This window comes from Neofelis nebulosa, chromosome 12 (assembly GCF_028018385.1).
Source record: "Neofelis nebulosa isolate mNeoNeb1 chromosome 12, mNeoNeb1.pri, whole genome shotgun sequence".
NCBI lineage: Eukaryota > Metazoa > Chordata > Mammalia > Carnivora > Felidae > Neofelis > Neofelis nebulosa.
Genome location: NC_080793.1, coordinates 7,533,692 through 7,548,885, shown reverse-complemented (window position 1 = coordinate 7,548,885; position 15,194 = coordinate 7,533,692). Strand labels below are relative to the sequence as shown.

General features: G+C 62.1%; 2 protein-coding genes across 12 annotated transcripts; one reads left to right on the top strand and one right to left on the bottom strand.

Moving 5' to 3' along the window:
- The first annotated feature begins 279 nt into the window (after positions 1-279).
- Positions 280-11,467, top strand: PKN3 (protein kinase N3). 11 transcript variants are annotated; one of them, XM_058693895.1, is made up of 22 exons: positions 280-884; positions 3,490-3,724; positions 3,931-4,076; positions 4,568-4,679; positions 4,752-4,879; positions 5,090-5,273; positions 5,960-6,106; positions 6,190-6,299; positions 6,406-6,549; positions 6,969-7,044; positions 7,131-7,299; positions 7,483-7,585; positions 7,693-7,760; positions 8,075-8,138; positions 8,290-8,381; positions 8,719-8,895; positions 9,632-9,694; positions 9,801-9,877; positions 10,313-10,455; positions 10,544-10,651; positions 10,808-10,844; positions 10,984-11,467. In XM_058693895.1, the coding sequence occupies exons 1-22, from the start codon at positions 861-863 to the stop codon at positions 11,112-11,114; spliced, it is 2,538 nt and encodes an 845-aa protein (XP_058549878.1). In that variant the 5' UTR covers positions 280-860; the 3' UTR covers positions 11,115-11,467. The 11 variants fall into 11 exon arrangements, with proteins under 11 accessions (XP_058549878.1, XP_058549870.1, XP_058549877.1 ...); XM_058693894.1 differs by having other exon boundaries at positions 440-884; positions 10,808-10,888; XM_058693890.1 differs by lacking the exon at positions 280-884 and adding an exon at positions 3,242-3,375 and having other exon boundaries at positions 7,435-7,585; positions 10,808-10,888.
- ZDHHC12 (zinc finger DHHC-type palmitoyltransferase 12) lies at positions 11,405-14,765 on the bottom strand. The gene is made up of 5 exons (XM_058693897.1): positions 14,606-14,765; positions 13,005-13,141; positions 12,570-12,647; positions 12,242-12,408; positions 11,405-12,072 (listed from the first exon to the last, which is right to left on the bottom strand). The coding sequence occupies exons 1-5, from the start codon at positions 14,703-14,705 to the stop codon at positions 11,742-11,744; spliced, it is 813 nt and encodes a 270-aa protein (XP_058549880.1). The 5' UTR covers positions 14,706-14,765; the 3' UTR covers positions 11,405-11,741.
- Positions 14,766-15,194: the final 429 nt, after the last annotated feature.

Genomic DNA, 15,194 nt, shown 5'->3' with positions numbered 1-15,194 from the left:
CACAGTGCTAGTTGGCACAGGATACTAGGATTCCTTACACAGGAATGGCAAGCCATTCCCAGGGCAGTTAGTGCCCACTGGTTGGCTTTCCTGAAGTCATGGCTATTTCCTGGGGTTTCATTGTGTTTCATTGTGTTTAGATGGGTTCTTTAGGACAAGGGAAGAACGGTGGCTCTGGCTGAAACAGAAAACTCCACTCTGGCTGAGCAGCGGTGGCCTGAGAGATGTTTGGTTTATTCATCTGTCATTTGTAATTTGGCAAGCTTTGGATGAGGCTTTACGTTCTTATAGTGACTCTAGATAAGGCCAAGCCTCCGTGGGGGCCACAGGCTGGGGACTAGCCCATTTTACACCAATGATCTGAGACGAAGAGAAAGTTAGGGGCGGGAACCCGGTGGTGGCGGGGCTCCGAGGAAGGGGGCTGACCCAGCCGGGAGCGGGCGGGACGCCCTGGCGGCGTCCCGCGGCCGGCAGGCGGCGCTATCGTCCCCCCCCGGCCGGCCCTTAGGGCAGCTAGAGAGCCCCGGCCCGAGAAATGTCCCTCCTGCCCTTCTACCGCGGGACGGGGGTCGGCGGCCTCAGAAAAGGGGCGCGGGGCCCCAGACCCCGCGGAACGCCGCAGCCGGCGAGGCGCGGGGGCCTGCGGTTGAGTGGGGTCCCCGGCGCCGGCCCCTCGCGGCCGAGAGGCGGCGCTGCTCCCAGGTCCCGCGAGGGCCAGCGGACCTCGGGAGGGGGCGCCCGATCCCGCGGCTCCGGCTCCGCTTCCCGGGAAGTTTCAAGTTTGAAAGTCCCGGCGGAGGGGCCGGGGCTTCCGGAACCGCAGTGGTCGAGAGGAGGGGCGGAGCGGCCCGAGCGGAGCCATGGAGGAGGGGGCGCCGCGGCAGGTGAACGGCGCCCGGAGAGGCCGGGCTGCGGGCGCGGGCCAAGGGGGTCGGGGAGTCTCATTTACGCCGCGGGCGCCGCGAGCTCCGGTCGCGTCCCCTAGATCCGACCCCCACCCCCTCCCGGCTCCCTTCCCAGCCCCTGCCCCGGGCTTCGCTAACCTCGCGGGGCAGACCTGAGCATGGGGGGTGGGGGTGGGGGCGCGGGGGGAGTCGTTCGTGCCCCCTGGAAACGTCCCCAAATTACCCCCAAGTGACTCAGAGCTTCTAGTCAGGCCAGCGCATGAGCACGTCTGAATCCGCAGTCAGGGCCACCGGCATGGGCCCTAAAGTTTCCCCCAATCCGTTCTTCCAGGCAGGACTGTTAAGACCGGTGGGAATCTGCCTGGAAAGCAAAGGGGACCGTGGGGGGCAGCTTGGGACAGGTCCTGGGTGGGGAGAGGAACGTGCGTGCAGGGAGAGGAAGGCCCGGGAAGGGCCAATCTCTGCGCACTTGTGGGGGTCCTTCCCAGATCACAAAGTCATGTGGGGATTGGGCACATGGAGATGGGGGACCTGGCCCAGCACCTGGGCGGGAACCTCCGGGTACACAGAGGGTTCTAGTCCAAATGGCGAGGGGGGCGGGGTTCCTGCCAGCGCTGGAGATACGTGCTGGTGGACACAGCGGCCAAAGCTGTGTGCTTGTCTGTCACTGAGGAGGGAGGGGTTCAGGTCTACCCAGAGCAAATGGGGTGGGGTCATTGCATCTGTGTAGAAGGTAGGGTCCCAGCTGTAGAGCAGAAAGGGGGAGGCGTGTGTGCACATGGCAGGATTCCAGCCCAGAGCAGACAGGACCAGGGGGTACACCCCAAGGCAAAATGTCCTCCACAAGACGCCTGGGGTGCCCCCACCCCAACGGCGGGAACAACCTTAGGCACTGCGTCTGTCCCCTCCCACCCCCTTCCTCCGGAGGTTCCCCCCTCTCCTGTTCCAGCAGTGACTTGTACACATTTTCCGATTTCCTGTGAACCTCCGCCCAGCAACGGCAGCTGGGTGACTCAGGACCCCGGTGGCCGGGCCCCCCGCTCCATGGGATCTTTGTTTGCTCAGGCCTTTGGCTCTGGCCCTCTGGCCTAGGGCCCTCAGAGGATTTCCTGAGCCCCGCCCCTGCCCTCTGACAGCCAGGCCAGAGGGCCAGCAGAGACCTGGGGTGGGGGGGCTCCCTGAGGCTGGGGTGGCACCCCTCACACTGGCCTCAGGAGATGGAGAGCCGAGAGGTAAGGTGGAGGTCCATGGGGGGTGGAGGGCATCGTGGGTTACCCTGGGCTGAGGTCAGCTTTGGCGCTGGTTGGTTTGAAATGGCCTCTGAGAAGGAGATTTTCCTTTTCCTTGCTCCAACCTGGCAGTAGCTGAGCTGGGAGTGGCCCCCAGAGACCTCCTCAGCCTCTCTCTGTGCCTCCGCTTTGCTACCTGAGGGAACATCCCTGGCCCCTACTCAGGCTTCTGGCTGCCCTCTCTATGTGACCTTGGGTAATTCCCTAGCCTCTTCTCTGGCCCCAAATCTCAGCTGGGATCGCAACCTCAGAGCAGTCTGCTTAAGCGTGGCTGGTGGGGAGAGGCTGGCATCTCCCTCTCGGTGTTGTGACCTTGGGCAAGTTACTTAACCTGTGTCCCAGCTTCCTCATCTGGGGCTGGTAACATGGGGATAGTAACTGCATCTTCCTCGTGGGATTGTTATGAGGACTGACGGATTCATGTACGCAAAGCTCTGAGAACAGACCCTGGCACCCGGTAGCACCCTGTGCCTTCGCCTCTTGAACAACACAGGGGGGGTCGGGGGTGCCGACCGCCCAGGCAGTTGAAAATTTGCATGTAGCTTTTGACTCCCCCCAAACCTAACTAATAATAGCCTTACGGATGCCGTCAGCAGTTGACTAACGCATATTTTGTACGTTATGTGTATCATTATATGGTATTCTTAACGATAAAGTAAGCTAGAGGAAAGGAAACGTTACTAAGAAAATCGTAAGGAAGAGACGATATGTGCATTTATAGTCCTGTAAACAAAGTTGGTTTTACAGTTGAAAACAATTTGCTTATAGGATCACCTGGTCAGTTAAGTGTCCGGGTCTTGATTTGGGCCCAGGTCATGATCTCACGGTTCTGTGAGTTCAAGCCCTGCCCCGGGCTTTCCGTGCTGGGCTTTTCGTGCTGACAGCAAGAAGCCTGCCTGGGCTTCTCTCTCTCTCCCCACCCCACCCCCTTCTCTCTCTGCCCCTCCCCTGCTCATGCTCTCTATTCTCTCTCAAAATAAATAAACTTAAAAAAAAACAAAGGACAGGAAATGATTTGCTTATACGTGGACCCTTGCAGTTCAAACCCGTGTTGTTCAAGAGTCCACTGCAAACATTGAACAATTTTCCGCTCTCCCTTCTCCCTAATGGGAGGGGACAGGAGCGGGGACAGGCTGCATAGCCCTAGGGTTTCCATCTGGCCCAGGAGTACTAGCTGTAAGGTCAGAGATGCCCCGGGGGGTCACCCTGGGCGCCGAGCACACCTTCCTCTTTGTCTGTGGAGACCCGAGGTCGCTGGCGGGGACTGAGGGCATTACCCCTCTGCCGTTCCACAGTCTGGGGCCGACCAGCAGCCCCCAGAGGATGAGAAAGAGGTGATCCGCCGGGCCATCCGGAAGGAGCTGAAGATCAAGGAGGGTGTTGAGAACCTGCGGAGGGTGGCCACGGACCGCCGCCACTTGGGCCACGTACAGCAGCTGCTGCGGGCCTCCAACCGCCGCCTGGAGCAGTTGCACGGGGAGCTGAGGGCGCTGCACGCGCGCATCCTGCTGCCCGGGCCCGGCCTGGCCGGTGAGTGACGAGTCCGAGCAGACCCTGGGGGACAGGAGGCGCCGGGCCGACCCAGCTTCTCCACCTTGGCCCTGACCGCTCTCAGAGCCTCCTCGGGTGTCCCCTGCGACAAGAAGGGAGCTGGGGGTCGGGGGAGAGAGCAAGGTCATGGGGTAGGGTTCTCTCGGCTCTGGGTAAGGGGTTCGTGTGTCCCACGCTATGCACAGGACCCGCCACCGCGGGACCCCAGCCACCTGCAGAGCAGCCAAGGGCTCGGCACCTGGAGGCTCTACAGAGGCAGCTTCAGGTGGAGCTGAAGGTGAAGCAGGGGGCGGAGAACATGACGCACACATACGCCAGTGGCACGCCCAAGGTGAGGCTCCTGGGGTCTGATGGGGAGAGACTGGGCTCTCAGCCCCTCTCAGCTCCCAGCCCCCATCCTGATGGAGAATGCAACCAAGCCAGTGACCCCACGAGGCAGAGGCGGTCTTAAGCCTCAGTCTGACGGGGGAGGCACAGCCCCAAATCCCAGCTTGGTGGGGCAGGCACGGCTCGAACCCCTAATCTAACAGACAAGGCACAACTCGGTCTAATGGGAAGTCCTAGCCCAGTCCAGTAGGGAAGGCCCACCCCCCGTCCCAGCTCCCAGGACGATGTGGGGAGCTCGGCTCTGACATGGTGTGGGAAGCTTGACCCCAGCCCTTGTCTCATGTGAAGGGGGAGGCCCTGCCCTAGATCTAGGCTAACAGGGGGCCCTTGGCTTTAGCACCTGGCCTACCAAGGGAGGCTTGGCTTCAACCTTGGTCTGACCGGGGAAGCTCTGGGCTAGCCCCGGTCCGATGGGCATGTGGCGCGACCCCACAGGAGAGGAAGCTCCTGGCAGCTGCCCAGCAGATGCTGCGGGACAGCCAGCTGAAGGTGGCCCTGCTGCGAATGAAGATTAGCAGCCTGGAAGCCAGTGGGTCCCCTGAACCAGGTGAGGCTTTGAGAAGCGGGGCCGGGCAGGGCCGGGCAGGGCGGGGCCTGGGGGCTGACCGCCTCCTCCCAGGTCCCGAGCTGCTGGCAGAGGAGCTAAGGCATCGACTACGCATTGAGGCCGCTGTGGCCGAGGGCGCCAAGAACGTGGTGAAGCTGCTGGGTGGCCGGCGGACACAAGACCGGAAGGCGCTGGCTGAGGTCAGGCCGTGGTCCCCTCCCATCGCTGCCCCTCTCTGAGTGTCTGTCTCCACACCACGGTCCACCAGGGCGGGAGGCACCCGCGGACGGCCTGTGTGGGGTGGCGGTGAGGAAACAGGAGGCACATTCTGTCTAGACCTCATTGCGGGGAGGGCGTGTGGGTCTCCAGTGGTCACGGGCCTGTCCTCCCCTGCCTGATCTCCTCTGTAGGCTCAGGCCCAGCTCCAGGAGTCCTCCCAGAAACTGGATCTCCTGCGGCTGGCCTTGGAGCAGCTGCTGGAGGGATTGCCTCCTGCCCACCCTCTGCGCGGCAGAGTGGCCCGGGAGCTGCGGACTGCTGTGTCTGGGAACCCCCAGCCTTCAGGGGTGCTCGTGAAGCCCACCGCCGTGACAGGTAGCCGGGAGTCAGTCCCTCCCACTTCAGGGCTCTCTGCCTTTCTTCCAAAGAGCACCCGGAACCACAGATGGGAGGACTTCGGAGAAGAGTTTCGATCCCGGTCCCACCACCCCCTAGCTACATGAGCTTGGGCGGCTGACTTCCCCTCCCTGGACCCTTAGTGTTATCCCTCTGTAACATGGGGGTGATAACGGCACCTCCTTCATGGGGTTGCTGTGAAAATTCAGTGAGTTGTTGCACGTGAGGCGCCAGGGGCAAGGCCGGCCCAGTGGGCACACCATTGGCGAAGCCATTATTCAAGGGACTAGCCGTGACAGTCTGTCAAGTGCCAGGGTTAGGGGCGCTCACAGCCCCGGTCCTGGGCAGTTTGGACTCCTAGAACGTTCTTTCGTATCCCTGAGCTGGATCTGTCTCCCGGTAGTGGTGGCTGAATTGTAATCAACAAACAATCTAAGCGTGTTGACTTTGGAAACCCTGAACTTCCCACCTGGGACACAGTACAGTGGCTTCTAGAGAGGCCAGCACCTTCCCGCTCAGCTGGTTCAGGCTCCTGGTGAAACACCCCAGCCTAATGCGGGCAAGGTCTGGGTTCAGCCATCTTCGGGAGAAGGTAGCTTTCTTGGGGCCCCAGGGGACCCGGATGTAGCAGGGGTTTGACAGTGTGTCCCCCACGCTCCCCGCAGGGACGCTGGAGGTCCGTCTCCTGGGCTGTGAGCAGCTGCTGACAGCCGTGCCCGGACGCTCCCCGGCGGCTGTGCTGGCCGGGAGCCCCTCGCAGGGCTGGCTTCGGGCCCGGGCCAAGCAGCAGCGTGGCGGAGGAGAGCTGGCCAGTGAGTAGCGAGCCGCGGGGCGCTGGGGGCAGCGATGCACCTCTACTCCTCGCCTGCCCTGAGCTCCCTCTCTGGCCCTGCAGGTGAGGTGCTGGCTGTGCTGAAGGTGGACAATCGTGTCGTGGGCCAGACCGACTGGGGGCCAGTGACCAAGCAGTCCTGGGACCAGACCTTTATTGTCCCCCTGGAGCGGGTGAGGCTGGCCCTGGTGCGGGCAGGGGTGACCTTAGGCCACGGAGCAGAAGGCTGGCCGAGTAGGGACGTGTGCCCCACTCTTCAACCTGGCCTCCCCGACGCAGGCCCGGGAGCTGGAGATTGGGGTGCACTGGCGGGACTGGAGGCAGCTGTGTGGCGTGGCCTTCCTGCGGCTGGAGGACTTCCTGGACAACGCTTGTCACCAGCTCTCCCTCAGTCTGGTGCCCCAGGGGCTGCTCTTTGCCCAGGTGCTCCCTACCCTGTCCCCTGACGACACGGGCCCTGGTTCCATCTGAGCTAGAAGGGCCTTCGAGACTATTTGATTCATCCACACATAGGAGTAGAAATTGAGGCCTGGAGGGAGGAGGTCTCCAAGAATTAAGGATTCCCAGCCCCTCTCCGAGGAGCGCGTGGGAGTCTAGAGGCTGCATCCTGGTCCTGACTTGCCTAGCCTCAGGCATGGCCCTGGACAAGTGTCTCTCTTCTCTGGGCCTCAGTTTCCCCACTGGTACCAATGTGGACATTGAATCCATCCCTCTGGGCCCCTCTGGCTCTTGCATCATTGACGCTGAGGGCTTAGGCTGGGATCTTGGAGGCCAGGGAGGTACCCTGGTGACAGATGGGGTGGGAGGGGACTGGTCTCCAGCCCTGCCCTCTGCCCACACAGGTGACCTTCTGTGACCCTGTCATTGAGAGGAGGCCCCGGCTGCAGAGGCAGAAACGCATTTTCTCTAAACGCAGAGGTGTGGACGGGAGAGGGCTGTGCAATTAGGGGGTAGGGCAGGGGCCCTTGGGGGGCCGTGGTACTGAGCCCCGCCTTTTGTCCCAGGTCAGGACTTTTTGAGGGCTTCCCAGATGAATCTCAACATGGCAGCCTGGGGGCGCTTGGTCATGAACTTGCTGCCCCCCTGCAGCTCCCCAAGCACGATCAGCACCCCCAGAGCCTGCCCCCAGACCCCAGCCACGCCCCGGGGAGCTGCCAACCCTGCCTCGCCCAGGTGAGGAGCCCCCTCGCCGTGGCTGCCTACTTCTCTGCCACGTCTGCCTCTCTTCAGGTGCAGCTGGTGTCTTTCTGTTCCCGCTGACCCTCTGTCTGTCTGTCTCTTGGCATTGCTGTGTGTCCGTCCCCACAGCTCTTCCGTCTGCCCGTGCCCTGCCAGGTGTCTGCTTTCTCCACATAGTGATTTCCCACCCAAGAAGAGCCCCTTGGAAGAAGAGGTGAGGCCCCCGCCCAAGCCCCCACGTCTCTACCTGCCCCGGGAGCCAACCCCCGAGGAGATACCGGTGAGAGGATGCTGGCAGTCCTGGGGGCTGCCGGGGTGGGGATGGCAGGGCTGGAGGGAAACAGGGAAGGAAGCCCTGCTCTGCTCTGAGCCCCTCTACCCGCATAGCGCACCAAACGCCCCCACATGGAGCCCAGGACTCGACTCGGGCCACCGCTTCCAGCCTCAGCCGCCAGGTACCCCCGTCAGGCTCACTTAGGTGCTTGCGACATCGGTCTGTTCACTTGGGTGTTCGTGTGGCCATTCACACATCACCCGATGCTCCTTGCTCTCTGTTCTTACTCACTAAACCCGTGTTATTGAGCTCTAGCTGCATTCTGGAACTCTAGGAAGCCACTGTCCCTGAATCCCCCCACCCCCACTCCAGCCCCTAGGCTTTCCAGTCTTATTGGTGGGGACAGCCCCGGACCGGCCCTGGAGGGTTAGGACCACCTCTTCATGGAGGCCCAGCTCTTATCCCAGGGGGAATCCTGTGCCCTCTCTCTTGCAGGAAACCCCCCCGCCTTCAGGACTTCCATTGCTTGGCCGTGCTGGGCCGGGGACACTTCGGGAAGGTAGTGGGCTGACAAGGGTGCTATGGAAGGGGGTGAGCAGGCCCCAGCACCTTGGCTGGGGGGGATGCTGTGATCCATGGGGCAGTGGGCGGGAGCAGCAAAGGCGCCCCTGTGCTGTCCACCTGGAGCCCAAGCTGTCTCTGGTTCCCAGGTCCTCCTGGTGCAGTTCAAGGGGACGGGGAAATACTACGCCATCAAAGCGCTGAAGAAGCAGGAGGTGCTGAGCCGGGACGAGATGGAGAGGTGTGTAGTCGGGACAGTGGGCACCTAGCCCTGCAGGGGACCCCGGATGGCTGGCCTGGGCTAGTGGCACCAGAAGGCAGCTGAGTGCTCCAGGGGCTTTGAAGAGGTGACCCGCTGGGGCCAGTCCTGAGTTCTCTTTTGAGCACCTGCGGTTGTTAACTGTATGCTCTTGGGCAGGTCCGCTCTTCTCTCTGCCCGATACGCAGAAACCATCATTCTACCTGCCTGGCATTTTCACTGAAGACGCAGAGAAGCCAAGGGTGTTGTGCGGGTGGCAGGACGCAGCCAGCAGTGGCTTCTCTTCCCTCTAACACCCACCCCCCCCGGCCCTCCGCAGCCTGTACTGCGAGAAACGCATCCTGGAGGCTGTGGGCCGCACAGGGCACCCCTTCCTGCTGTCCCTCCTCGCCTGCTTCCAGACCTCCAGCCACGCCTGCTTCGTGACAGAGTTTGCGCCCGGTGGTGACCTCATGATGCAGATCCATGAGGATGTCTTCCCTGAGCCCCAGGCCCGGTGGGTTCCCATCCCTCTTGTCTGCCTCTTCCATTGAGCCTTCCCTGGTTCCCTATGCCCTCTCCCTTCATCCTGCTTCCCCCAGGATACCCATCAGCAGAAGAGTGTGGAGTCAGGGAGGCCTTGGCTCAGATCCTTGGCTATCAACTGTCTTATCAGCTCCCATAGCACTGTGACCTTGGGCCTCAGTTTATGTAGCTGTGAATGGGGCTAATAATAACTCTTCCATAGGCTGGTGGAGTGGATGGACGTAATGTGTATTAAATTGTTGGGCACAGGAACCAGTGAAGAGTAAGTGACTGGCAGCTGGAGTTCTTTCTTGCCCACCAGAACGCAGGCTCTGGAGTCTTAAGTCTGCCACGAGCTGTGTGACCCCCAGGTGCATCACTTACCTGGAGTCTCAGATCCTCATTTGAAAAATAGACATGATGACTATCGACAGCAGGTGGCTGGGAGGATGTAGGAGGGTAAGGCATCAGAACACGTGGCATCATTCCTGGCACCATCGAAGAGCCCAGGAAGGGTAGGCTGTCAGTGGGCAACAACCTTGGGGCCACTGTCCAGAGAAACACCCATTCTCCCTACCCGCTACCCCTGGCATCAGGCTCTAGTCTGAGCTGACTAGAGCTGGGACATCCAGGGATGCCCAGGCCGTGGCCATCCTGGTGCCTCCCTGCCCTGTCCCGCCCCCCCCCCCCCCTTCCTGACCCTGAACTACCCCCTACACCACCCATAGGTTCTACCTGGCCTGTGTGGTCCTCGGGTTACAGTTCTTACACGAGAAGAAAATCATTTACAGGTAACTTGCCCCGGGGGTGCTGGGGGTGGGGGTAGGTGAAGGAGCAGAGGCTGCCCTCCTCCTGTGATACTCCCGGGCCCCTTTGATCTGTCCCCCTCACCCTCAGGGACCTTAAGTTGGACAACCTTCTGCTGGATGCCCAGGGTTTCCTGAAGATCGCGGACTTTGGGCTGTGTAAGGAAGGTGGGTGCCTCCTGTCCAGGATCCCATGTCCTCCAGCCTTGCTTGCCCAGCTCAGGCCAGCAGGGTAGTGGGCAAGTGGCCTTCACCTCTCACCCCAGCCTGCATTCCAGGGACCGGCTGGACACACTGGTTCTTCCTTCCCAGCCCTAGAGACTCTTAAAGAGCCCCAGCACACCCTTAGCCAGGGGAGAGCGTGTACTCAGGATGGGAGAGGGCATCGGGTTCTCCCTTCTTTGTGAGCTTGGCAAAGGCTCTGCTTCCTCCCGTGAGATGGCATAAAAAAAAAAAAAACTGTCCTCACCTCCAAGAGTTCGGGGCAGGGCTTGGCTTGACCTTCGGTGCCTGAGGTCGTAAGAGTTGGCTGTTGATTCTTACAACTGAAGTTATATGGATGAGACACGTCGGGCTGGCATCAGTGTGGATGCTGGTTTGCAGGGATCGGCTTTGGGGACCGGACAAGCACCTTCTGCGGCACCCCAGAGTTCCTCGCCCCGGAAGTGCTGACCCAGGAGGCCTACACACGGGCTGTGGACTGGTGGGGGTTGGGTGTGCTGCTCTATGAGATGCTGGTGGGCGAGGTGAGCACCGGACCCCGGCTGCCGGGGCCTCTAGGTTGGGGCAGGGTGGAGGTGGCTCATGCAGCCTGCTGAGCCCCCTTCCCCATAGTGTCCATTCCCCGGGGACACTGAGGAGGAGGTATTTGACTGCATCGTCAATGCGGACGCCCCGTATCCCCGCTTTCTGTCGGTGCAAGGGCTTGAACTCATTCAGAAGGTAATCACTGCAGGGCTGGGCTGGGCTGGACTGAACGGCTGCCCCGTCACCACCCACTCTCTCGGGGCCTCTGTGGTCCAGCTCACTTGGGATGCCTGGGCAGGCGGGCAGTGCCTGGGTGTGATGCCCTCCGTGAACCCCAGTCCTCTTACCCAGCTCCTCCAGAAGTGCCCGGAGCAGCGCCTCGGGGCGGGTGAGCGGGATGCTGAGGAGATCAAGACCCAGCCTTTCTTCAGGGTGAGTGTTCCCGGGTGCCTGGCACAGTGGGAGGTGTCACCTGGCCACGCGGGCCGCTGTTCCGTTGTCTCAGGCAGCTCTGCCCTCGCCCCCAGACCACCGACTGGCAGGCCCTGCTCGCCCGCACCGTCCAGCCCCCCTTCCTGCCCACCCTCCGTGGCCCTACGGACCTGCGTTACTTCGAGGGCGAGTTTACGGGGCTGCCGCCGGCCCTGACCCCACCTGACCCCCGTAGCCCCCTGACGGCCCGCCAGCAGGCTGCCTTCCGGGACTTCGACTTTGTGTCAGAGGGATTCCTGGGGCCCTGACGGCCTCTCTGGTGTGTCTGCCCCGTCTGCCCAGCCGTCTGCCCCGGAGGCCCAGGCCTTGCCAGGTATCGGTGGGCACTGGGCCTCGAAGTGGCAGCTGCAGAGCTGCTGTGGGGGGCTTCGCTCAGTCACTGGGCAGGGTCCCCTCTCCTCCCACCCCCGCCTCCTGGGAGGCCTGGACCAGAAAGGGCGGCACAGCAAGGAGGAGTTTGGTTTGGTTTTTTAATATTTGATTTGCTTTACGGATGATTAAACTTATAAAACTGTGCAATGGAGGCATCCTGGCTTTGGGGGGCGGGGTGGGGGGGTCTCGGAAGCCCAGGCTGCTTGTGCCCGAGCCCCCCACGGGTCCTCTGCCTCCTCTCCTTCCTTCAGAGGGCGGGACTGCCTATTGTGGCAGGAGCTCTGTCATTTCAGCTCTGCTCTGAGGCCTGGGAGGAGCGGGGCGGGGAGTGAAGAACCCCAGGCCCTCCGAACGCCGACCCCAGCTGGGGGCAGCCCCTCTGGTTTTCAGGCACAAGATGGTGGCCTTGCCTCCAGCAACCCTACACCGCCTGGCTGCTGCCCTCCTCCCCCTCCTCCTCCCCCTCGGCCCACAGGGTCTCCCAGGACCCTGAGGGCCATCCGCAGAAGAAGTGGGCCAGGTTGCGGGTCAGGCCGCGGTCGAAGGGGTTGCCGGGGCGCTGGCGGAGGTAGGCGATGCGGTGCGAGGAGATGAACTCCCAGGTGGTGGTGTTGCTGGCCACCAGGTAGAGGTGGGAGGCGAGGAGCAGGCCCGCCACCAAAGAGAAGAGAGAGAGCAGCAGGAAGGTGGCCAAGAGCAGCCCGCTGGACCTCAGCCAGAGCCCCCAGGGCTGGAAGAAATGGAGGCCAGACCTGCAGGGCAGGAACAGAGATGGAGACCAAGGCCGGGGGAGGGCGGGGGTGCCCCGGGGAGCCCCTCCGGGCAGGCCGTTTGGGGGAAGGCCCGAGGCCCCTGAAGGGGCACCATGTAGGGGCACGCTGCCCGCCCTCCCCCCATGCCCAGGCCGGCCGTGGAACCCACCATGCCAGGTACAGGCCCCACAGAAGCACCACCAGCTGCAGAGCCAGGTAGGCCACGAAGAGCGGGTGGTTGCGCTCCCCCACGCAGTTCTCCATCCAGGGGCAGTGGTGGTCGTAGCGGCGGACGCAGCGACGGCACTCACGGCAGTGCCGGGCCCGCAGGGGCTGCTGTGGGCACAAAGGGAGGCGGGCTCAGTGCCAGCTCCCCTCTGGGCCCACGACTGAGGGGAGTGATGAGGCCACAGAGGGGGTGGGGGGGAGGGAGGCAGGAGGTCAAGGAGTCTCAGCCTTGCCCCTGCGCCCTCCCGTAGAGGTCCCTGGTCACCCACCAGCACCAGGCAGTATCTGCAGCGCCGAAGGGGGACGGCTTGAGGAACCATGGCTGTCTGCTCCTCCTTGACCTCCTCCTGCAAATGGGGGACAGGGTATTAGGTTGGGAGGGAGAGGGCACTGGTGGGCGTTTCCCTGGGGGGCTAGCTTAGCCCTGGGTATGCACGCGGGGCCCATCCCCAGTGTAATGGAGGCGGTAGGGTGGGACAGAGTGCCCTGGCCCGAGTGAAGCTGTGACCTCTGTCACAGTTGTTTCGCTGGGCCTTGGCGGTTTCCTCATTGGAGGATGGGGGTTGCAGGGCTGCTAAGAGGATTCATGGAGGTGCCCCAGGAAAGCCCTCTGCATAGATCCTGGCATGAGACTGTTACAGGGGCCTTGGGTATCCTATTGGTGGGAGGAAGGGTTCAGGCTCCCAGGGGCCCCCCCTGGTTACCTGTGGCTGGGGCTGGACATTCACATAGCCCGGGTCCATGAGCGACACGGCCAGGTAGAGCAGCAGGGAACCCAGCACGAGGAGCAGGAAGGTAAGGGGCAGGAGAAGCTCCCCCTGCTCTTCCCACTGCCGCAGTGCTGGAGAGGCCGGAGAAGGAGAGTGAGGCCGGGGCCGGAGCTGAACAGGAGGCCATGTGTAGGGGTGTATCTGGAGGTGGGGAGTATGTCCCTGGCTGAGCAAAGGCCTGGAGATGGGGTGTAATGAGTGGTCAAGTGTGGCCACTGCATAGAGTACAGGAGGGAGAAGTTTGGGCCCAGCACTCCCTCCCCCCCACCCCTACCAAAAAAAAAAAAGTTCATTTGCATTCTATCTGTAGGACAGTAGGGAACTATGGAAGGTTATAGGGTCAGATCTGTTTCTGAAAACCCTCCTGCTGCTGGAGGAAAGATGGATAGGGGAGCAGGGGGAGGCCTGGGGGCAGAGCCTATCCAGGAGGGAGAGGAGGGTAGCCAGACAAGGGCACTGGCAGGAGGAGTGGAGACAAAGGGCTGGATACATAAGGGGTAAGGGAGTGAAGGGGCCAGACTTGACTGGATGTAGGGGAGAGGGAAGAGGGATCCCTGACTTTGGCTCCATGATAGGGAGAGACCAGCTAGGTTTGATATGCCCATGAGATAGAGACAGAGGAGGGCAGGGCCAGGAAGGGTACAACTCATGGAAGTAAATGAAGATTTCAGGGGTGGGAGGCAGGGGGAGGTGAAGAGGGAGGGGCGTTTAGATAACAGTGTGGACAGCTCTGGTGTCCCTTGGTTGTGAAAAGGAGCAGAGAAGGAAAGCAGGGTTGCAGGGCAGGGTGGGGCGGGTCCTTTCTGATGAGGAGACTGAGCAGGTGTTTAGGCTGAAGGGTGAAAGCGGTAGAGGAGACTTAAGAAGGTCTTGGGAGGAAAGTGACAACACCCACAGCCCAGGAGTTGAGGCTGGAGCAAGGAGGGAGGAGCGGGGCTTCCCAGAGTGGCAGTGAGGGTGAGAAGTTGGGCCGGAGGCAGCCTGCCAGGTAAGGAGGGGAAGAATGTTAGTGGGGGTGGGTCAGTGAGGTGGACGAGGACTACAGGGCAAGAAGTGAGGGTGGGGAAATGCGGGACAGGCTGCCCCCCTCTGTGTTCTCTTGTCCTGGAAGGTGGGGAGCCTGGACTTGGGCAGCTAGTGGCCATGGGGATGGGCGGGATGCCAGTTCTTGATCTACTTGATCCTCGGAATCTTACGGAGGGACGTTATCCTGGGAAGGACCGGGTGGGTCTCGGGATCAGGGGAGATGGGGGCTCAAGTCCGTCGCGGGATCTGGTGGGCACCGGTTGGGTCCTGGGATAGACAGGGCATCTGGCAGGGATCAGGAAGATGCTGGGATTAATTAGGGATCAACTGGGTATTAGGCAGAAAGCAGGTGGCTCTTGGAATGACAGATGGAGAAGAGGCTCAGGAGCTGGCGGAAGTCGGGTGAATCCCAGGATTTCTGGGGCTTCAGCAGGGAACCCAGTGAGACCCAAACGTCTGGGGAATCACGCGGGATAGGGTGGGGCGGGGTCGCGCGGGGTCCGGCTCACCGGTATCGTGCAGGAAGAGCACCAGCGTGATCCCCCAGGTCAGCACAGTATGCCCGCTCCGCACCAGGACCCCAGGGCTGAGGAGCGCCCAGGGAGCCATCTCCTCCGCCCGGGGCCCCACCCGGAAGAAGCGCCGGGAGGGGCGGACCCTTTGAGGGAGAGAGGCCGCGGCTACTCGCGGATTGGTGAATCCTGGAGGTGGGCGGAGCCTGGTTGGGTCGGGGAGGCTGCCTATTGGATAGCAGCTGCGGCCGAGGAGGCCCTCGAGCCAACAGGTGCCTGAAGAGGTTGAGGGCGGGGCCGGCGCGCGCGCAGCTGGTAACTCCCCCAACCCCAGCCCCCACCAGCCAGGTAACTTTCGAAAGCGGAGGAGCAGGCGCGAGCCCTGACCCCGCCCCCTCGGGCTCTCACCCCGCCCGCCCCTAACCCGTGGCCTCGCGCATGCGTGCAGCCCCGGGGTGCCTCTGCTCAAGGTGTTCGGTGCGACTCCAGGTTGCAGGATTGTGCCGGTTTCGAAGACGTGACTGAGTTCTCTAGAGGGGTAGGACTAGCCCTAGGTTGCTCTGGTGACACCCTTACCTCCTTGCTA